We start from the raw sequence: 24,465 nt of genomic DNA, 5'->3' as shown, positions 1-24,465 counted from the left end.
GTGTTCATCTTGACATTCATAGTGTTCTTGCATGCATCATTTGTTTTGATCCAAAATTTTCATGCATTGAGTCTTTTTGATCTTTTTCTCTCATCATTAAAATTCAAAAATCAAAAAAATATCTTTTCCTTATTCTCTCATAAATTTTCGAAAATTTGAGTTGACTTTTTCAAAACTTTTTAAAATTTAGTTGTTTCTTATGAGTCAAGTCAAATTTTCAATTTAAAAATCCTATCTTTTTCAAATCTTTTTCAAAAATCAAATCTTTTTCATTTTCTCTTTCATGTTTTCGAAAATTTCAAATTAATTTTCAAAAATCTTTTTCTTATCTTGTTCATAATTTTAAAATCTTTACTAACAATTAATGTGATTGATTCAAAAATTTTAAAGTTTGTTACTTGCCTCTTAAGAAAGGTTCAATCTTTAAATTTTAAATCATATCTTTTTTGTTTCTTGTTAGTCAAGTAATCAACTTTAATTTTCAAAATCAAATCTTTTTAAATTTCTTTTTCAAATCTTTTTCAAAACAAGTTTCAATCACATCTTTTTCGAAAATCAATTTCAAAATCTTTTCTAACTTCTTTTCTAACCTCTTATCTTTTCAAATTAATCCTATCTTTTTGTTTGATTCTTATCTTTTTCAAAACTACCTAACTAATTCTCTCTCCCTAATTTTTGAAAATCACCTTCCTCTTTTTCAAAATTTCTTTTCAATTAACTATTTGTTTTAAATTTTAGTTTGATTTAATTTTATTTTTCTTTTTAAGTTTTTGAATTTTAACTTTAATTTCAAATTAAAAACAAAAATACTTTTATTTTAATTTATTTAATTTTCGAAATTCTCTCCCCTTCATCTTTTTCTAATTATTTTATTTATTTACTAACACTTCTCTTCATCTAAAAATTCGAACCCTCTCTTCCTCCTGGTGTTCGAATTTCTCTTCTCCTATTCTTTTCTTCTTCTACTCACATAAAGGAATCTCTATACTGTGACATAGAGGATTCCATATTTTCTTTTCTGTTTTCTTCTTTTACATATGAGCAGGAACAAGGATAAGAACATTCTTGTTGAAGCTGATCCTGAACCTAAAAAGACTCTGAAGAGGAAGCTAAGGGAAGCTAAAACACAACTCTCTGGAGAAAATCTGACAGAAATTTTCGAAAAAGAAGGAGACATGGTCGAAAATAATAACAATACAAGGAAGATACCTCGTGACTTTACTGCACCAAATTCCAATTTACATGGAAGAAGCATCTCAATCCCTGCCATGGAGCAAACAATTTTGAGCTAAAGCCTCAATTAGTTTTTCTGATGCAACAGAACTGCAAGTTTCATGAACTTCCATCAGAAGATCCTTTTCAGTTCTTAATTGAATTCTTGCATATCTATGATACTATTAATACCAATGGGGTTAACTCCGAGGTCTACAAGCTTATGCTTTTCCTGTTTGCTGTAAGAGACAGAGCTAGAATATGGTTGGACTCTCAACCTAAAGATAGCCTGAACTCTTGGGATAAGCTGGTCACGACTTTCTTAGCCAAGTTCTTTCCTCCTCAAAAGCTTAGTAAGCTTAGAGTGGATGTTCAAACCTTTAAACAGAAAGAAAGTGAATCCCTCTATGAAGCTTGGGAGAGATATAAGCAACTGACCAAAAAGTGTCCCTCAGACATGCTTTTAGAATGGACCATCCTAGATATATTCTATGATGGTCTGTCTGAATTATCTAAGATGTCATTGGACCATTCTGCAGGTAGATCCATTCACCTAAATAAAACGCCTGCAGAAGCTCAAGAACTCATTGACATGGTTGCAAATAACCAGTTCACGTATACTTCTGAAAGGAATCCTGTGAGTAATGGGATGCCTCAGAGGAAGGGAGTTCTTGAGATTGATGCTCTGAATGCCATATTGGCTCAGAGCAAAATATTGACTCAGCAAGTCAATATGATTTCTTAGAGTCTGAATGGAATGCAAGCTGCATCCAACAGTACTCAAGAGGCATATTCTGAAGAAGAAGCTTATGATCCTGAGAACCCTGCAATAGCAGAGGTGAATTACATGGGGGAACCCTATGGAAATACCTATAATTCTTCATGGAGAAATCATCCAAATTTCTCATGGAAGGATCAACAAAAGCCTCAACAAGGCTTTAATAATGATGGAAGAAACAGGTTTAGCAATAGCAAGCCTTTTCCATTATCCACTCAACAACAGACAGAGAATTCTGAGCAGAATCCATCTAGCTTAGCAAATACAGTCTCTGATCTATCTAAGACTACTCTAAGTTTCATGAATGAAACAAGGTCCTCCATTAGAAATTTGGAGACACAAGTGGGCCAGCTGAGTAAAATGGGTCACTAAAACTCCTCCTAGTACTCTCCCAAGCAATACAGAAGAAAATCCAAAGAGAGAGTGCAAGGCCATTGATTTGACCATCATGGCCTAACCTACAAAGGAGGGGGAGGACGTGAATCCTAGTGAGGAAGACCTCCTGGGACATTCAGTGACCAATAAAGAGTTTCCCTTTGAGGAATCAAAGGAATCTGAAGCTCATCTAGAGACTATAGAGATTCCATTAAACCTCCTTCTGCCCTTCATGAGCTCTGATGAGTATTCTTCTGAAGAGAATGAAGAAGTTACTGAAGAGCAAGTTGCTAAGTACCTTGGTGCAATCATGAAGCTGAATGCCAAATTATTTGGTAATGAGACTTGGGAAGATGAACCTCCCTTGCTCACCAATGAACTGAATGCATTGGATAGGCAGAAATTACCTCAAAAGAAACAGGATCCTTGTAAATTCCTAATTCCCTGTAACATAGGCACCATTACCTTTGAGAAAGCTCTGTGTGACCTGGGGTCAGGAATAAACTTAATGCCACTCTCTGTAATGGAGAAACTTGGGATCTTTGAGGTGCAAGCTACCAGAATCTCTTTAGAGATGGCAGACAACTCAAGAAAACAGGCTTATGGACAAGTAGAGGACATGTTAGTAAAGGTTAAAGGCCTTTACATCCCTGCTGATTTCATAATCCTAGATACTGGGAAGGATGAGGATGAATCCATCATCCTTGGAAGACCCTTCCTAGCCACAGCAAGAGCTGTGATTGATGTGGACAGAGGAGAGTTGGTCCTTCAACTGAATGAGGACTACCTTGTGTTTAAAACTCAAGGTTCTCCTTCTGTAACCATGGAGAGGAAGCATGAAAAGCTTCTCTCACTGCAGAGTCAACCAAAGCCCCCACAGTCAAACTCTAAGTTTGGTGTTGGGAGGCCACAACCAAACTCTAAGTTTGGTGTTAAACCCCCACATTCAAACTCTAGGTTTGGTGTTGGGAGGTTCCAACAATGCTCTGAACATCTGTGAGGCTCCATGAGAGCTCACTGTCAAGCTATTGACATTAAAGAAGCGCTTGTTGGGAGGCAACCCAATGTTATTTAATTATATCTATTTTATTTTTATTTCGTGTTTTATTAGGTTGATAATCATGTGGAGTCACAAAAACTACTGAAAAATCAAAACATAATGAAAAACAGCATTAAAAATAGCACACCCTGGAGGAGGAGCATTCTGGCGTTTAAACGCCAGAAACAAGCATCTGTCTGGCGTTTAATGCCAGAAACAAGCACCAAGCTGGCGTTTAACGCCAGAAATAAGCATCTACCTGGCGTTAAACGCCAGAAGCAGGCTACTTTTGGGCGTTTAACGCCAAAAACAGGCAGCAGTCCGGCGTTAAACGCTAGGATTGCACAGCAAGGGCATTTTACACGCCTAATTGAAGCAGGGATGTTAAGTCCTTGACCCCACTGGATTTGTGGATCCACAGGATCTGTGAACCCCACAGGATCCCCACCTACCACAACTCTTCTTCTCTCCTCTTCACACCTTCTCATAACACTCTTCCTCAAATAACCTCCACCAATCACCTCCATTACTCCTCCAAAACCATCACTTTCCTTTTTACACAACATACAAAATACTACCCCCCTTGGCCGAATACACACACCCCTACATCTCCTCAATTTCTTCTTCTTCTACCCCTTTCTTCCTTCTTTTGCTTGAGGACGAGCAAACATTTTAAGTTTGGTGTGGAAAAAGCGTTGCTTTTTATTTTTCCATAACCACTAATGCCTCAAGGGATGTACTCCCCCCCCCCCACAGAACTATTGGGAGCAAATCTACACCTCCCTAGGAGAATTAAGTTCCAACATGGGACAACTAAGGGTGGAACACCAAGAGCATTCCATCATCCTCCATGAAATTAGAGAAGATCAAAGAGCTATGAGGGAGGAGCAACAAAGACAAGGAAGAGACATAGAGGAGCTCAAGAGCACCATTGGTTCTTCAAGAAGAGGAAGACGCTACCCTTACTAAGGTGGACCCGTTCCTTAATCTCCTTATTCTTATTTCTCTATTTTTTTTTTGTTTTACTATACTTTATGTTTATTTATGTTTGTGTCTTATTACATGATCACTAGTGTTTAAGAGTCTATGTCTTAAAGCTAGGAATGTCCTATGAATCCATCACCTCTCTTAAATGAAAAATGTTTTAATTACAAAAGAACAAGAAGTACATGGTTTCGAATTCATCCTTGAAACTAGTTTAATTATTTTGATGTGGTGACAATACTTTTTGTTTTCTGAATGAATGCTTGAACAGTGCATATGTCTTTTGAAATTGTTGTTTATGAATGTTAAATATGTTGGCTCTTGAAAGAATGATGAAAAATGAGACATGTTATGTGATAATCTGAAAAATCATAAAATTGATTCTTGAAGCAAGAAAAAGCAGTGAATACAAAAGCTTGCGAAAAAAAATGGCGAAAAAAAAGAGAAAAAGAAAAAGCAAGCAGAAAAAGCCAAAAGCTCTTTAAACCAAGAGGCAAGAGCAAAAAGCCAATAGCCCTTAAAACCAAAAGGCAAGGGTAATAAAAAGGATCCAAGGCTTTGAGCATCAGTGGATAGGAGGGCCCAAAGGAATAAAATCCTGGCCTAAGCGGCTAAACCAAGCTGTCCCTAACCATGTGCCTGTGGCGTGAAGGTGTCAAGTGAAAACTTGAGACTGAGCGGTTAAAGTCAAGGTCCAAAGCAAAAAGAAGAGTGTGCTTAAGAACCCTGGACACCTCTAATTGGGGACTTTAGCAAAGCTGAGTCACAATCTGAAAAGGTTCACCCAGTTATGTGTCTGTGGCATTTATGTATCCGGTGGTAATACTGGAAAACAAAGTGCTTAGGGCCACGGCCAAGACTCATAAAGTAGCTGTGTTCAAGAATCAACATACTAAACTAGGAGAATCAATAACACTATCTAAATTCTAAGTTCCTATAGATGCCAATCATTCTGAACTTCAATGGATAAAGTGAGATGCCAAAACTATTCAAGAGGCAAAAAGCTACAAGTTCCGCTCATCTGATTGGAGCTAAGTTTCATTGATATTTTGGAATTTATAGTATATTCTCTTCTTTTTATCCTATTTGATTTTCAGTTGCTTGGGGACAAGCAACAATTTAAGTTTGGTGTTGTGATGAGCGGATAATTTATACGCTTTTTGGCATTGTTTTTACATAGTTTTTAGTATATTTTTATTAGTTTTTAAATAAAAATCATATTTCTGGACTTTACTATGAGTTTGTGTATTTTTCTGTGATGTAAGGTATTTTCTGGCTGAAATTGAGGGACTTGAGCAAAAATCAGGTTCAGAGGCTGAAGAAGGACTGCAGATGTTGTTGGATTCTGACCTCTCTGCACTCAAAGTGGATTTTCTGGAGCTACAGAAGTCCAAATGGCACGCTCTCAATTGCGTTGGAAAGTAGACATCCAGGGCTTTCCAGAAATATATAATAGTCCATACTTTGCCCGAGTTTAGATGACGCAAACTGGCGTTCAACGCCAGCTTCCTACCCTATTCTAGAGTTAAACGCCAGAAACAGGTTGCAAAGTGGAGTTAAACGCCAAAAACAGGTTACAAGCTGGTGTTCAACTCCAAGAGAATCCTCTACACGTGTAAAGCTCAATGCTCAGCCCAAGCACACACCAAGTGGGCCCCGGAAGTGGATTTCTGCATCATTTACTTATTTCTGTAAACCCTAGTAACTAGTCTGATATAAATAGGACCTTTTACTATTGTATTAGACATCTTTTGATCATCTTTTGTTCATCTTTTGATCATTTGAGATCTCTAGACCTCCATGGGAGACTGGCCACTCGGCCATGTCTACCCTATTATTACTTATATTTTTTCAACGGTAGAGTTTCTACACACCATAGATTAAGGTGTGGAGCTCTGTTGTTCCTCGAGTATTAATGTAAAGTACTATTGTTTTTCTATTCAATTCAAGCTTATTCCTATTCTAAGATATTCATTCGCACCCAAGAACATGATGCATGTGATGATTATGTGATGCTCATCACCATTCTCACTTATGAATACGTGCCTGACAACCACTTCCGTTCTACATGAAGATGAGATAGAATGAGTATATCTTAGATATCTAATACATGGGACCGAGTCTGAGATATTAGAGCCTTCGTGGTATAAGTTAGAACCCATGGACGGCCATTCCTGAGATCCGGAAAGTCTAAACCTTGTCTGTGGTATTTCAAGTAGGATCTGGGAAGGGATGGCTGTGACGAGCTTCAAACTCGCGAGTGCTGGGCGTAGTGACAGACGCAAAAGGATAGTAAATCCTATTCCAGTATGATCGAGAACCGACAGATGATTAGCCATGCAGTGACAGCGCATTGGACCATTTTCACAGAGAGGACGGGATGTAGCCATTGACAACGGTGATGCCCAACATACAGCTTGCCATGGAAAGGAGTAGGAATGATTGGATGAAGACAGCAGAAAAGCAAAGGTTCAGGAGGAACGAAAGCATCTCTATACTCTTATCTGAAATTCTCACCAATGAATTACATAAGTATCTCTATCCTAGTTTATCTTTTAATTATGTTAATTATCAATTCTCTATAACCATTTGAATCTGCCTGACTGAGATTTACAAGGTGACCATAGCTTGCTTCAAGCCGACAATCTCCGTGGGATCGACCCTTACTCACGTAAGGTTTATTACTTGGAGACCCAGTGCACTTGCTGGTTAGTTGTGCGAAGTTGTGACAAAGTGTGATTCACGTTTGAGAGCACCAAGCCTTTGGCGCCATTGTTGATGATCGCAATTTCGTGCACCAGTGGGGTTTGAGGTTCCCCTGAAGGTCGGAGGGTGAACCTTTAGAAAAAGGAAAGCGTCATAGGGCCCTCGTCGCCATTATTTCCATTGTTCGCATGGTTCATCTGGTTTCCCAAAGCTTCGGCTGTCGCCTGCATAGCCGCGACCATGTTTCCCAGGGCAGCCATGAAGTCTACTGGGTCATTCCCTGTCGGGCCAGAATTGGCATTGCCTATTCTACCTCTGCCTTGCCCACGACCGTGTTTGCGAGTCGACATCTGGTTCCTATACACACCAAATAAGTGATATCAAGTTGATGAGTCTCAATATTGCAAGTCTAGTGCCTCAAGTCCCAAATGCATGCTCATGAATATTTATGCCACATATATCAGTTAGATATCCTAATAGCACATAGACACATACACAGAAAATGCACAGAAGCATAGTTAGTTCGTCCCTCAGGCTCTATAGGAATGAACTGCTCTGATACCATAATGTAACACCCTACCACACAGAGCTTTACGTTTAAGCCATAAAACAGGGGTGGTGTGGTATTATGACCTCTAAAATAAAATATATATAATAATAATAATAATGAAAAGGAGATAGTATACTAGGAGCCTTGAAAAATGGTAAAAACAAAATCGCAAAATAAAAGGTGCAACGCTCAGGAAACGAGATTACTTGCGTGTGAAAAAGACTAAAGTTCGTTAACACATATATGCAAAAGACAAGAATAGAGGGTCAAGAGTACAAAATATCAAGCTCCTAACTTAGCCTGCGGAGCCAAGGCTGACCGGAGATTATATATATATATATATATATATATATATATATATATATATATATATATATATATATATATATATATATATATATATATATATATATCCCAAAGGTAAAACCCTAGTTCTCTATAATCCTCTAGGCGGAGCAAAATATACAAGTATATAAGAGGAGAATCTATATATACATATATCAAAAGAAACCCCAAAAGAAACCACTTCGCTGCAGAAGCTCCAGACGCCTAGTGAGTGCCTCTCACCTGCATCTAAAAAATAACAACATAGTATGGAATAAGAACCGGAGGTTCTCAGCATGGTAAAGGTGCCACGCATATAAGATATAAGGTCCTGGGAATGCCAGAGGCAATCCTAGAGCGCCGTCACTCAGATAGAAAACTTAAGGAACTAAAAACAGAAGCCATAAGTGGGTGGTTATCTAAAGGTTCTCAACCCTAACTAAACTTAACTTGTACACTAAACTTCTCCACCTTTCCTCTATTCCTCCGTCTCTTATGAGTTGCACAAACAAATAAGCAAAACAAGACAAACACAAGTAGTTTACAAGTAATACAGATAACAATTATAACAAATAGCAGGTTATAATCACATAGGCAATCCCATATAGTTCACAAGCAAGCAAATCAGACAATATGCACATGATGTATGCCTGTCCTATGGCTGATGAGTCTCATCTGTCGGTTATCAAGCCAACTCGGCAAGTCTGGCTACTAAACCCTTGGAATGTCCCCCGACGCGTATCCCCATGAGCCTATGCATAGCTTTTTCTCATATTTATAAACTGCTCAATGGGGATCAACCTTCCTGGGAATTTAGAGTGTCAGGTCACATCTTACGTCGTAGGGTCAACAGAGTATCGAGTTTCGACCTGGAAAACATGGTGGCAAGCCACAGTACTTTACCCAATGAAACTCTTATCTCAGATAATTGAGTGTATAAGCCAATAAACATTCATATTCATAGTGCTCATTGCATCAACATATTATTTAAGCCACTGTATCATATACATTCCAAGTTCACACATTTTCATACATAATTTATCACTTTTCCAACTTTTTTCATCCCCAAGTTACCTCCATTTCCTAGCTTCAACTCATCACTAGACCTATTAGTATGATAAAAGGTTAAAAGGATGAAAATAGATATTTAGAGGTTAAAATTTAAGCTTTAAAACATGAAAAATATTTTTGCTGAAACAAGGGTCACACATACGCGTGGACCACGCGTACACATGGAAGTGCATTTACTGAGAGGTCACGCGTACGCGTGGGCCACGCAACACGTGGGCGTGCGAAAATCCTTGCTCACGTATGCAAGCACCTTCCTCGCGTACGCGAGGATCCCAACCCGAAAGGGTTGGTCGCGTCACGTGCAGGTGGTCACATACGCAACCCCTTAAAAATCAGTGTTCGCGTACGCAAACACACTGCTCGCGTATGCAAGCAGCCAAACCCGAAGAGTTTGGTCGCATCGCGTGCAGTGGTTGCGTACCCAAGCTGTGCAGAATCAGCAAAATGCTGAAAAATGCAGGATTTTCAGCTTTGCCCTCCGAACTTTCAACGCGCATAACTTTTTTGTTTTAAAATATTTTTTATCCGTTCTTTAAATGGGATAAACTTCACGGACCCAATTTTCATGTGAATTAAGTTTGAAACCTTTTGGGGATCCGAAAGCCAAGTTATGACTTGTCGAAGTTTGGCCAAAAATCTATTTTACATAAAAGACTTTAAACCTCAATTTTCTTGGAACCTAAACTCATATCCATAAATTTACACCTAAATTCAGCACAATATCATATCATACCACATCAATACAACACTACATTCTTCACATCACACCACCTTCAACTATACTTCATAATTACACAATTTCAAACCTCAAATTCCTTGTTTTGCATCAACAATATTATCAACAACTCACTCAATACACATATAATTATATCATCACATCATCCATCACCAATTCATCAATTAACATACTATCCTCAGCATAAGCAGCAACCATCCAACAAGCACTCAATTCATATCATCATATTTATCACAGGTGCTAAGCATTGAACATTTTCTTTCATTCCAACCTAACCTATGGTCATCTAACCTAAGTTTTTACAAAATATTATATATTAAATACGTGAAATCTAAACTATACCTTGGTCGATTTCCACGTATTGACCAAGGTAAATCACCAAAGCCACACACAGTCCCATAAGTCCAAAATCACCAAAGTCTTGGCACCAATCCTCCACCAAACCTCCAATATCCACAATTCAAGTTCCAATATATATATATATATATATATATATATATATATATATATATATATATATATATATATATACACACACCTAGTTCACATATATCATGCATACATACTCAAGATTCAGAATTTACATACTAAAACCAAGAATTGGCTAGGGTTAGAGATCCTCACCGTATCCACGAGCCAAATGAACTAAACCCAACAAGCTCCACAAGCTAAATTGAACCTAGAGAACCAAAATCAACAAATTCTCAACTTGGATACTCACAATTTTCGAAAATCAAGGGGTAGAATAATTGGAATGATAGAGTGGCTTACCTATAAAATTGTTCTGATGAATTCGTAGAGCTCGACGCGATAGATGCGTGACTGCAAACGGTGCAGCGATCGGAACTCGGAGCGAGAAGTTGTGGTGGTTTGAATTTGGGACAAGGGTTTGGGGAAGGTGTTATGTTCTTCCTCCTTCTCCAAATGGCTACAGCGTAAAATGGGAAGAAAGGAGGAAGGGGCTGGGTTCATTTAGTGTGTGTTTGGGTTGGATTGGGTCCTTGGGCCCATTTTGGGCCCGCTTCGCTTGGTTCGGCTTGTTTGGCCCAATTTTGGGTCAAATTTTTTGAAATTAGTGTCAAAATTCTTGTTTTAATGAGCTCTATCCTAATTTAATATAAAATTCACATTTCTAATTTTCTTCATTAAAATTTAATTTATGCGCTAATTATTTGCTAATTTAACAGGGTTTACAACATTCATATTCCATATTTCATTATGTATAATGATGCTCCAGGATAAGACACCTATAGAAAGAATCATTTTGTGTTAACTATCAATTTAGTACTTAAAAGATTCAAATAAAAAGGTTCCCGAAAAATATTATTAACAAAACAATCCTTGAATGATTTAAAAATGCGATAAAAATAATCAATAATTATTATATTTTTTGTAAATGACAAAAAAAAACTTTTGTATTTAACAAATTACTTATCTATTTGATCTTAATTTTTGTAGTAAAATTTGAATAAATATTTAAAAAGTGTATAAAAAATTTGGAGCAAAATTTGATCTCTAAATTTTTGTTTTTATTTTTCAAAAAAATGTGGTCATTCACAATAAAAAAAAAACTTTTAAAAAATTCACTTGACATAAAATCATCACATTTTAAGAATGAAAAGATTTTATTTTCCTAATAATAATTGTAAAAAAATGCATTAAAATTGTCTCTAAAATCTTTTTTTAAAATATATATTTAATATCTAATTCTTTTTGTTGCATTTTAAATTTTTCGAAACTTATTTATCGTTAGTATCTTTTGAGTTTTTTTTTGTCAACCATATAAATTTTTTGGTATCATTTTAGTAATTTACTCGTCATTTTATAACAAGGTATATTTTTATATTTTATATCCAAAAAATGAAGGTCTTTAGGCTTTCAAACTTCTGTTGTTATAATGAGCAGTAAAATAATTGCGTATTTTGTGGGTGGCCTGCAAAATATCCACTTTGCAAGATCGAGCTGAGTGATCATGACCCAGAAGAAGAAAGAGAGCGTGTTCTTGAGTCCAAACAACGACGACCGAGGGAGACTATTTTCAATTGTTGACTTCCCTTGTGGTTGCACACTTGCACTTAGCTTACCCATACTACCCTTAGAAGTTGATCGTTGGGATTTTTTTTTCTTCTAATAATAATTTTGTGCGTGTCTTAGATGTAGGCCTGTTGTTTTCTTCCCATGGTCATTTCAGATTTCTTATACCTTTCGACCGTTGTATTCTTTTGATTCATATGCATAATTTTTTTTTTAAGCAAAAATCTCAACACAACAAGGTGGTGCAACTAAACAATAAATAGAAACTAGTGAAACAAAAAAAAATTTTACAGTCATTTCTGATATTGCTATCAATAACTAAAATGATCAAACTCAATCCACTCTTTGTAGCTCTTAACCGATTTGTCAATAACTTTTGCAACACCTGCTTCCTGATTCTTAAAAATTCTGTCATTTTTCTCCATCCAAGTATTTCAAATAATAGCAAAAAAGCCAATCAACCACCTATTCCGTTCCTTCTTTCTTACAGGAGTTCCTAGCAAACTCTCAAAGTGTTGCTTAATTGACCCTAGAAAAGATCATGGTTTGTTATAGGCAAATAATCAAGCACACCATACATGTCAAGTAAACTCACAATTAAGGAACAAATAGTAATCATTCTCAATAGATTTTTTACATAAAACACAAAGATTATCATTCTGATCAATAATGTTCAATTTGCTTAATCTTTCCTTAATATTAACCCTGCCAACTAATACAAACCAGGTGAACAACTCAACTCTTGGTGATACCAACCCCTCCAAATAGAAATAGTAAAGCTATATCTTGTAATGTCCTCTGGGACAGTTTTAGCCTGCAGGACCTGCACAAATGAGTTAGTCGAATAAACGTCTGACCTATCAAAATTTCACACTATTATATCCTCTTTCTCTTATGCTAATTTGACAGATTGTAGCACTCCATGAAATTGATTTACTAAATTCAAGTCTCATTGAAATAAAACTCTTCTTTATTAAAAATTTTATATCCACTTTATTCCATCCCAAAATCAACAATCTCTTATTACAAATCTGCTTTGATTCATATGCATAATTTGCTACATCTTTTTCAAGGATAATTATTTTTAAAAGTATAAAATATTTTTTTTATGTTTGATAAATAAAATAGATCTGGTGTTTGTCCTTTGAGTTTTAAAATCATGTAGGACATAAGACGCTTTTTCGTAAAGACTAATGTACCCTTAAATGTTAATAAAATAAAAAAACCACATACTACTTGCGTGTTCTTACTTCTTACCAAAAATAAATAAATACTGCTTGTGTTCTGTGTAGTGTCAAGTGTGTAATAGTAATACCACTCGTGTTTTCTGTGTGCTTGTGTGGGGGTTTTTTTTTTTAGTAAAGTATCGTTTTTGTCCCTAACGTTTGGGATAAGTTCTATTTGTATCCCTAACGTTTAAATCGTCCTATTTGTATCCCTAACGTTTATAAAAGTGATTCAATGTTATCCTACTATCAATTATACTAACAAATCAGATTATATTTTCCAATTATTCTCACTTGGATGCATTCATTTTCAATTAGGTCTCACTTGGATGTGTTCGATTTTAATATTATACCCACTATTTGTGTTTAGATTTAATTATGTCACTAGAAAAGTGAATTATATAAATGTTGTAGGAATTAGTTTCAACTTTTGATGAGCTATTTTTCGGAGTGGATCAACAATTCTATCCTAGACATTTGTATTCTAACTTTAAGAAGAGGTTTTTAAAACTCAAACTAAAGCGTTCATGATGTGTAATTAACGGCAGGATAACATTGAATCACTTTTACAAACGTTAGGGATACAAATAGGACGATTTAAACGTTAGGGACACAAATAGGATTTATCCCAAACGTTGGGACAAAAACGATACTTTACTCTTTTTTTTTTTAACCCTTAAGTTAGAGCAATTTTATATTATTTCATTACATAAGAGAATACTATATTTAAAAAATGTCACAGTATTATTAAAAGAGAAATGATAAGAGTTGCAGGTTCGAGTCTCCATATCTTCGATAAAATAAAAAAAAAAGGAAAATGATAAGGACTAATATTTTTTATTAAAAAAATGGAGAATTGGTTAAATATTGATTTAGATTTAAGAAGGGTTATTTAATATTTTCCATACCAAAATAAGTCAATAGTTTTCAATTTTCATCAATTGCTGTTTATTGCTTTTGCTCCGCACCGCATATACTAAAGTTGCAAACCTTTTTTTTAACAATAATAAAAATAAAATATTCAAATTCAAAATATTGGCCTATGAGTTTTCTGCTTTGTTGATTAGGATACAAGGTTTTGAAAACTAGACCGATCATCAAATCGCTCTAGTTATTAGTTTATTAGTTTATTGGTTTAATTGGTTTAACCGGTGATTCAACTAAAAAAATCGTTTTCGAATAGAATAATAAATAAATTATAAATAAACATCCTAAAATATAATTATAGTCTAATATAAATTTTAAAATATTTTCGACATTTAAAACACTACATAAAATATCGTCAACCAAATACATATGATTTTATCAAAATCCAAACTCAAAAGTTAAATAGTAAAAAAACATATCTAAACATATAACATAATGTGAAGAGGCAACGCAACTACACAAGAGATTAACACAATGGTCTGTTCAAGCATGCATAACTTCCTGAAAAGTAGTACCTTTTCATGGATCTAAACACATACACAAACACAAATAATTATTAATTTAATTTAACAACATTGCCTAATTATTTTCTATAACTTAGTCCATATTTTTCAGTTGTTTTGAGAACAACCCTTTTTGTGTAACCTCCAATTATTACGTAAAAGAATCTAAATCAACAACAATAAATACCTTAACATTCTCACATATCCAAAAAAAAACAAGACACAAGCCAAAGATTCGGTTGGTAAGAACACAGCTACAAAATGAAGATGTTGAAATTTAAGTTTCTTCAGACTCTTCTGTTGATTTTCTATGCCAAACACACCATAGCAGAAATAACATAGTCCAATCCAAAAAAATATACATAGTCCACATGGGAAGTCCACCATGCCAGCAACTTTCAATGATCACCACAATTAGTTTGAATCATCATTGCAATCAATATCAGAATCAGCAGAGATGCTATACATCTACAAGTATGTAGTCCATGACTTCTCAACAAGGCTAACTAACCAAGAAGCCGAGGTGCTCTCGAAGCAACTAGGAATCCTTTCGCTCATGCTGGCAAGATTGAAAATTATCACGTCTGAGCAATTGTTGGCAAGATTTTCATCAATAAAATTTCAAAAACAGCAACAAATAATCAACAAAAATCCAATCAAAAACCATAACTGAAATCAACAAGGCAACACTGCACTAACAGCAGCTCTCAAAGGATACACACAATCAAAAACACCATTATCAACAGCACAACAGACTGAACAGAGCCAGGAATCAAGAACAATCAGCAACAAAATTAAAAAACAGCAACAAATAATCACCCTAAACCTGAAATCAATAAATCTATCAAAAAAAATTCAAACATACTCAGAAATTAAAAAAAGCAGCAACAGCAGTAACAAATCCATTTTAACCAATAATTTCAACAACACAAAATCAATGATTATATTTCCATTCACATTCAAAAATCAATCTCACTAAATAGAGCATGAAAGGGAGAGCTGAAAAACCCTATAAGCAGTGACACTAACCTTTGACGGAGAGCAGGACGACAAAGAGACAACGGCGAGCGGCGAAACGAACCACAGACGACGAACCACACGACGGCGAGTAGCTTGAATCCTCAAACAGAGAAGCCACGGGAGACGGGGACGACGTGCCGAGCTAGAAGAGGATGAGTTCGGTAGAGGGGGAAGGAGGAAGGAGTGGAGGCGCCGACAACCACGGACGGCGGCGGCAGAACCGTTGAAGAAGCTAGGGTTTTGAACGTGCTATTCTGAGTGAGTGAGGTGAATCACGAAGGAGGGGGTGTTGGGGGAAAGGGTGGGTGGGTAACGCGTTGGGAGAGTTTCTTTTATTTTAAAGCAAAACCCAAAACGACGCCGTTTATAAAGAACCGGTCGGTTTTTGATCCGGTTCAACCGTCCGATTCTCGGCCGGTTCAACAGTTTTCAGACAATTTTCAATTTGACGGTTTTAGACATCAGACCGGATCATTTTTGTTTATGGTTTCCGGTTGAACTGGCCGATCCGGTCCGATTTTCAGAACTATGGGATACACTCTACCTGTAGCATGTTTCGATGTGTAAGTTACTGGTTATCAAAATATGATATAAAGCCAGACTAAGAGGGGAAAAAAAGAAAGTAAAAACTAAAAAGGTATATCACCGTTAACAAATTGAGAATACATGAATATATTAATGAGTAAATAGTAAATACCCTTTCCGTTGGAACTCTTATAGTCAGCTTGAGTTGGAGAGAAATGTTTCGCTTTCTTAAGGTTATGATGTAATTTTATGTTCGAAGTGGGGTGATTTCCCTACTGAAGCTACATGTAAGGGGAGAAATGGGAGAAAGGGGAGAAGGTCACTAAAATGCGTATCTCTCATTTCCTTCAAACGACGACGTTTTGATGACTGAAAATAGGTCAAATTATCCTAACAAATTTAGCTGATGTGTACATGTCAAGTCACCTGCTCACCGTTACAGGTCAGCGTTTTTCGTCGAATTTTAAGCAAGGAAGCCACGAAAAGGTCAATGTGTCTAACGGAATAAATAAACAGAGGTCGATTTGTCAATTTTTAAAATTAGGGTGTGGCCAGTTAATTTTAAAAAAAGATAGGAGTTGGAAAAGGTATTTACTCAATATTAATTTATAATCTGTCCAAATGGTTTATTTGTAATTTCCGAAAAATTCTGAAATCCATCAAAGCCATAAGACACTGAAATACTGTGCAGTGTACACATCCAAAAATATCAATTCCAATCAAATTTCTTGGCGTATTATAGGCAGAATGAAGGGGCAAGACACTATTATTATTTAGGAAGAATTTCAAATATAGGTATATTGATATTTTAAAAATTTTAATTATTTATTTTAATTATAAAAAATATATATAATATATATTAATTAAAATTAATAATTAATATTATTAAAATCTGAATGTTCAGGGTGCATTTAAAAACTTTTTTATTATTTACTGTATTTTATTCGATAAAACTAACATTGTTACTATCAAACAGAGACCCCAGCGCCTCCGCATATAATATTCCCTATAGATGCTTCAGGAGACAGCATGTTGAATTTCAAAATTCAGATTCCTCACGTATTACACACTCATACTCCACAATTCTAATCGTTACCCATTCGACCGCCTCCACCTCATCATGCTTCAACTTAATCGTTACCGGCGCTGGGATCCACAACCTTGAAGCTAAGTAAACTTGTGCAATAACGAAAGTCGCTGATGAGTAATTTTCACTTTTATTATAATAATGATGGTTTAGCTAACATACGTCTTAAAATTATCTATAAGGGCAATATAAAATAATAAATTAAAAGTTTTTTAATTAAAAATATGAAAAATTTAAATTTTTAATATATTTATTTTATATGGACTAAATAAAAATATTTAAAATTTTTAATAAATTTATTATATGTCTTTAGGTACATATTAGTTAAATTCTAATAATAATAATAATAATAATAATAATAATAATAATAATAATTATTATTATTATTATTATTATTTCTAAGGTTTACCCAATTGTTGTCAGCTAACTAGACGTTTGCGTCAGATCTGACGCACCGACTATTTTAGAAAATGGATAACGCTGACATGCGATGCGAGCTACACTACGCTTGATGCTCTAATCAATAAGCATTCGACAATTATCAAATTACTGCATTTATAATTATAATCATAAGATCCTTAGTATATACACCATTAACATCAAATTCTACAATTATCTAAAACAGTTCGGTTCATCACCATGCGTCAACACTAAAACCTGACAGATCCACAAATTCAAAAAAAAAAAGGACAGGAAAAAAAGGAGGATAAGTTGATGCCAGCGCCGGAGAAGTCACTGTTCGGAGGAGAGATTGAAATCGGAAGCGAGCCGAGAAGCGATGGCGGAATGATACATGGTGTCGTGAAAGGTCTCTGTCCCCGTCGTCATCATACGGAGCTGCCTCGCCTTCTCCTCCGTGAACCCGCCGGCGAACCGTGGTCTCGAAGACTTCGCCTCCGCCACCGCCAGGTTCGAATCCGACCGACTGGTTGCTTTGTTGTTTGTATCAATGTAATCAGGTTCGGAGGACCAACCGAACAGCGGGGTCCACCAGTTGGCGTTGGAGCTTCTTCGGCGGTCGGGATCGGATTTACGGAGGTCGGAGGCGGCACTTGCTTGGATTCCAACAGCGCGAATAGGAGTCACGGTGGCTGCCATTTTGGGAATTTGATCTGTGTGCTTTTTTTCTGTTTAGGGATTTGTATTTGTTGGTAACTGTTCTAGGCTTCAACTGCCTCATGCCGTGCGCTTTTATAGCCTGATAAGAGGAAGAGGATAAGATTGGGCACGTGGCATTCTTACATGGAAAGAGCGTTGGCCGGTGTGGGGTTCACTCAAACACGCTTTTTTTATGACCTTTTTTTTCGAGTTTGACGGATTAAAGAAGGGGCCTTGCGTGTTATTGACCTGGAACGTGTCTTATTGGGCCTGGGCTTTTTATTAGGCCTTTTTGGGGGATGAAAACGTGACAAAGAAGATAAGAGCTATTGGACAAGGTCGAGATCTATGGGAAATTGGGAATTGACATGCAGAGTTCGTCTTTTTATCAAATATCAAGGGAGGATGGCAACTTGGCAACTTTGGAAGAAGTTTCCGTGGTGAAGGGGGGAATTGATGACAAATTGCCATGTCTTCCTCAATGTATTCCACGTTCTAATTTCTGTGAATGAATGCATTGTTGACAATTTTTGATTTCATATAGGGAATAATACTATTCCACCACCCATTTTGATTTTATCATAAGATTTATTCCTTGATTCTATTTGAGGGTGATAGTGTCATACCCTTTCTTTTTTCTATATGCCTCGTGTAATCATGTGGGTTTTGGTATGACACTGCCAAGATTGTGGTCAACACGTGCCCAATGACCACGCTCCACGCCTTCTTTTTTTAAGTGTAAATTTAAGGAGAGTTATTTGGTGCCTAAAGAATTGGTGTTTAACTTACTTAAAAGATGAAAGAAGAAAGTGTGGATTTTATTTTTTGTATTTGTATTATGTAGTGTAAAAATTAAGCACGGAAGACAACACCTAAATTTAAATAAATCCCTAAAAAATATTGTGTTGGACGTTTTCGGATTAATGTTTTAGAAATAGATAAAAAAAAAATGTGTTATCCATAGAAATGGATAGCTTGCATGTTTTTTTCTAATATAGAGTGTAATTTTTTTAATTATAATTAATAAATCAAACCGTCTTATTAGAGTGCTAATAAAATTTGTAAAAAAAAATTAGATGGTCCGATTTTATAGAAATTAAATTTTAAAATTTTATAGTACACAAATTAAAGGATACATTTTCATAAAACATGACTTTTTTATTTTTTGTTATAAATCGAAGTGTTCAATTTAAATTTTATAATTTTTGAATACATAAGTTAGAGAGTTTGATTTCATAAATATGATTTTTAATTTTGAGTTACAAATTGGAGGATTCAATTTATTTATTTTTTAAATATTTTTTACTTAAAAGTTTTAAATCGGATGATCTTATTGGTCTATATAAGTATATGTTTTATATGTGACCAAACAATTTGGATCAAGAAATAATGACATCTTTAATGTTTATGAGACTTGACTTTTGAAAAATGTGATTTATCTGGTTTTAGTTTTAAAAAAAGAGTTTAGAAATATTTTTGAATTACGACGTATGCTTTCCCCTCTATTCTAATTTTAAGTGGTTTTTAAAATCCTCCATCTATAGGTGCTTTTAAGATTAATTATGATGCTAGTTATTCTGGTTCTTGTGATAGTGTTGGTTTTGCTTGCGTTATCAGAGATTGTAATGGGTGTTGGCAAAAGGAGTGTTTGAGAATGATTGAGAGTAATAGTATTTTTCAAGGAGAATTATTTGCTATTTGGAGAGGTTATCTCTTAGCCTGGGATATGGGTCAACGAGATGTTATTTGTGAGACAGATTGTGTGGAGTCGTTTAATCTTGTTACTAATAATCAAGATAGTTTTGGGTTTATAAATTCGTTGGTGCTCAAAATAAAGAATATCATACATTAGAATTGGCGAGTTAACTTTCGTTTGATTATGAAATATGTAAATACGGTGGCGGTCACCATGGCACAGATGGCGATAAGCTTACAACTCAATCAGTGGAGCTTTTCTCTTTTTTGGAGGAGTTTGAGAATTGTCTTAAGTGGGACTGCCTCTTTGTTTAAGCAATTCCTGCTTTTTGTTTTTCTTCTTACTTTTTGTTTAACTTGTTTAAGTCACAAAAAAAGAGATAAAATCAGACCATTTGATTTGTTTGCACCACATGTGGGTGAAAGACACTCAGTTTTCATGGCTTTGAATAATACACTTCCCTCCTCATTATATTAATTAATAAGTGAACGTTTTGTCTCAAAAATATTTTATTACATTAAGATTCTTAAATTTTACAAAATAAAATATATAAGTCTATATCTTAGTCAGATTTATTGTTTTTATTTAGATAAATAAATTTTTAAAAGTAAGATGAAAAGACTTATATATCTTACTTTTATAAAATTTAAAAATTTTAACGTAATAAAAATATTTTTATGACAAAAATATCTGATGCAAAATTTTTTAAGAATTTATTTCAATAGATATTCTTCTTTTTTGAGATTATAAATTTTGAACAAAGTTCAAAAATTTAAACCAGTGATTTAACTAATAGAATTAGAAATTTAAATTTTAAATGTTTAATTTTGATTAAATTCTAATTGAACATGATATAATAAAAAATATATTTATGTATAAAATATTAAAATATATATTTTTAAATTTTTATAATTTATTATTTTAAATCTATTAATCGTTAAAAATCGAATTGGTTTAATTGCTTGATTAATTGTTCGACCGATTTTTTTTATATTTTAACCGATCCATTGCTAATCGATTTTTATACTGCACCAAATTAGTTCAGTGATTGGTCCCGATCCGATTCTTTGAACACTGTTCGGAACATATCAAATATTGTTGGGAAAATTGAGGTTCAATAAGAACCTGTCTAACAGCGGAAGCACCAAAAAAATAATTTTTTTACAATCTATGCGATTAAATAGGCAATACCAAAGATACTCCAAGTAACAAATATAATGGAAGAAATTAAATAATCAGACACCAAAATTTTATCGTGGGAAAACCCCCAAAAGAGGGACAAAAACCCATGAGACCTAGTCTAGTAAAATCTTCCACTATCAAAATAATGGGTCTACAATCAATCTTCCTAGTAGCACTAGGGCATCTCAACAATCAACAAGATACATTATCAAAACTAATGGAATCAACATAACCCTCCACAAAGTGGGTATCTCAAATCAGACAAAAAAGAATGCAATACAACTAGAAAGTTATATCTTAATGTTCATCTCTACACTAGGAATAACATACTAAAATTTCATAAGAAATGGAGTGAATCTACCGGTTTAATCGGATCAAAATGTCATACCTTTTTTTCCCCAATTTTTTCTTCTCCTCTTCGTCGAAGTGCTGCTTCGTTTCCTTTCATTCAAAACTGAATGAAGCTTCTCTCTCTCTCTCTCTCTCTCTCTCTCTCTCTCTCTCTCTCTCTCTCTCTCTCTCTCTCTCTCTCTCCCCTATGGCTTTAGCCACTTCTTTCTTTGTTTATTTATTTTGTTTTGTTTTTAACTGTGGGCCTCACTTAGTTGGAGACTCACCAACAAATCTCCTCCCTTACCAACTCAAGTGGGGATAGGCTGCTCCACCAAGCCTGTCTTCTCTTTGCAGGAATCAAACTTCACTGTAGGTAAACTCTTAGTCATCATATCTGAACCATTATCATCAGTATGGATCTTTTCAAGTGCATATGACTTCATCTCAAGCGCTTGACGTATCCAATGATACCTCACTTCTATGTGCTTCGATCTGGAAAGAAACGTCAGATTCTTGTTAAGATGGATAGCACTCTGACTGTCACAAAATAACACAAACTTCTCTTGATTGATGCCTAACTCTTGTAAAAGCTTCTTCATCCACAAGAGTTCCTTAGAAGCTTCAACAACAGCAATGTATTCTCCCTCTGTAGTAGACAAAGCAACACATTTCTAAAGTCGAGATTGTCATGACACAGTTCTCCCTACAAAAGGCATCATATAAACAGAAGTAGACTTTTTTTAATCAAGATCTCCAGCCATATATGCATCTGTGTAACCATCCAACACAGGTTAGCCACTCCCAAAGCATAAACAAATTCTGGAAGTACCATTAAGGCATCTGAGAATCTACTTCACTGCTTGCCAGTGTTCCTTGCCAGGATTAGAGAGAAACCGACTAACAACTCCAACGTCATGAGCAATATCCGGCCTGGTACAAACCATAGCATACATCAAACTGCCAACTGCAGATGCATATGGAATTTTCTTCATTTCTGCTTTCTCATTTTCACTTGTAGGACATTATCGCGAACTCAGTTTGAAATTACTAGCAAGTGGAGTACTAACAGGTTTGGAGTTACTCCTGCTAAACCTCTTTAAAAGCTTCTCAGTATACTTCTACTGCGATAACCACAGTTTTCCATTCTTCCTATCACGAGTGATACTCATGCCAAGAATTTTTTTCGCAGGACCCAAATCCTTCATAGCAAAGGATCTGTTCAATAATTTCTTAAGACTTTCAATCTTCTTAGTGTCATGACCAACAATCAACATGTCATCAACACAAAGCAAGAGAATTATAAAATCACTATCAGAGAATTTCTTAACATGCACACAATGATCAGAAGAAGTCTTACTATACCCATGACCTTCTATGAAGGAATCAAACTTCATGTACTACTGCCTTAGCACTTGCTTCAACCCATATAAGCTCTTCTTGAACTTGCATACAAGGTGCTCTTTTCCGTTAACCTCGAAACTCTCTGGTTGCTCTATATAAATTTCTTTATCTATGTCACCGTGAAGGAATGCAGTCTTCACATCAAACTGCTCAACCTCTAAATTCAAGCTAGCTGCCAATCCAAGCACACCTCGAATAGAGGACATCTTCACAACTAGAGAGAAAATCTCCTCAAAATAAATACCTTTCTTTTGTTCAAATCCTTTCACAACCAATCAAGCTTTGTACCTTAGCCATGAGACATTTTCATCCGCTTTCAATTTGAACACCCATTTATTCTTGAATACTCTCTTACCCTTAGGTAGCATCACCAATTCAAATGTATGATTCTCATGCAAGAATTTCATTTCTTCTTTCATGGCCTTCAACCAATCTTCCTTATGCTCATCAGACATAGCTTCCTAGTAGCTCTCTGGCTCTCCAGTCTCAGTGTTCATCACATACTCATGAGGAGAGTATTTTTGAGAAGGATGACGCTCTCTAGTAGATCTTCTCAATTCAAACTCAACTGGTGGTTCAGGTGAAACTTCAACATCTGGTGGAACTTCTGCATCTGGCACCTCAGGTTGAGGTGTAGGTTCATCATACAAATCATCACCATCATTATCAACTTGTACATCTCTCCTATCAACAGGAGGTCTAGTGGAAGGACCAGGTTCATCATCAGCAGAACATCTAACAGTTCTTGTTGGCTTATCTACCTTCTCAAGGTCTTCAATAGTTTGGCGTTCAAGAAAAATCACATCTCAGCTTCTAATTATCTTCTTACTCACCAGATCATAATCTGTAACCAAAATCTTCGTGACCATAACCCCATGAAGATACACTGTTTTGACTTTCTATCAAGTTTGGACCTTTCATCTCTTAGAATGTGAACAAAAGTTCTACAGTCGAACACTCGCAAGTGACTATAGGAGACATCTTTTACAATACTCTTCAAATGGACCCCTGTATTCACCACCATTATCTACTCGAACACATTTCAGTTTTCTTCCTGTTTCTCTTTCAACACTTGCATGAAAGTGTTTGAAGATATCGAGCACCTGGTCTTTAGATTTCAAAACAAAAGCCCACACTTTTCGAGAATAATCATCAATAAAAGTAACAAAGTATGAAGCACTGTCTAGTGTCTTATTATCCATAGTGCAAACATCAGTGTGAACTAAATCTAGAATTATGAAATGATATTCTAGCATGTTTTTCAACAAAACAATGAGTACAAGTATTTAAAGTTGTACACTTTCACAAAAAGTGAGTGCTTCTTGGCTAAGATGTTTAGTCCTTTCTCGCTCAAGTGACCAAGACATATATGCCACAAATTAGAAGATGAATCATCAGCTATATTCACCACTTCTTTGCACAACTTTGCTTGCAACCGGTAGAGAGTAGTGAGACTATTGTCTTCTTTAGCAACAATGAGAGCCCCTTTGGTAATCTTGCATTTTTCACTACCAAAGGAAGTGCAATACCCCTCTTGATCCAATGTCTTCACTGAAATAAGATTGAACCGCATATCTGGTGCATGCCTAACATTCTTCAACTGCAACTTGTATCCCATGTTAGTTTCAAGCCACATATCACCCATACCAATGATATCA

General features: G+C 35.4%; 1 protein-coding gene, 1 long non-coding RNA gene and 1 other non-coding gene across 3 annotated transcripts; all 3 read right to left on the bottom strand.

Annotated features, from left to right (window-relative positions):
• Nucleotides 1-1,567: 1,567 nt before the first annotated feature.
• On the bottom strand, nucleotides 1,568-1,675 carry LOC112788119 (small nucleolar RNA R71). The gene has a single exon (XR_003195498.1). It is a non-coding gene; the product is annotated as a small nucleolar RNA R71 (small nucleolar RNA).
• Nucleotides 1,676-14,649: 12,974 nt separating this feature from the next.
• Nucleotides 14,650-15,831, bottom strand: LOC112784988 (uncharacterized). The gene is made up of 2 exons (XR_003194117.2): nucleotides 15,495-15,831; nucleotides 14,650-15,049 (listed from the first exon to the last, which is right to left on the bottom strand). It is a non-coding gene; the product is annotated as an uncharacterized lncRNA (long non-coding RNA).
• A 1,804-nt stretch (nucleotides 15,832-17,635) lies between these two features.
• On the bottom strand, nucleotides 17,636-18,278 carry LOC112784323 (uncharacterized). The gene has a single exon (XM_025827478.3). It carries the CDS (start codon nucleotides 18,193-18,195, stop codon nucleotides 17,830-17,832), a length of 366 nt encoding a protein of 121 aa, XP_025683263.1. The 5' UTR covers nucleotides 18,196-18,278; the 3' UTR covers nucleotides 17,636-17,829.
• Between the last annotated feature and the right edge of the window lie 6,187 nt (nucleotides 18,279-24,465).

Source organism: Arachis hypogaea, chromosome 20 (assembly GCF_003086295.3).
Source record: "Arachis hypogaea cultivar Tifrunner chromosome 20, arahy.Tifrunner.gnm2.J5K5, whole genome shotgun sequence".
Taxonomy (NCBI): Eukaryota; Viridiplantae; Streptophyta; class Magnoliopsida; order Fabales; family Fabaceae; genus Arachis; species Arachis hypogaea.
This window is presented reverse-complemented; position numbering and strand designations above follow the sequence as displayed.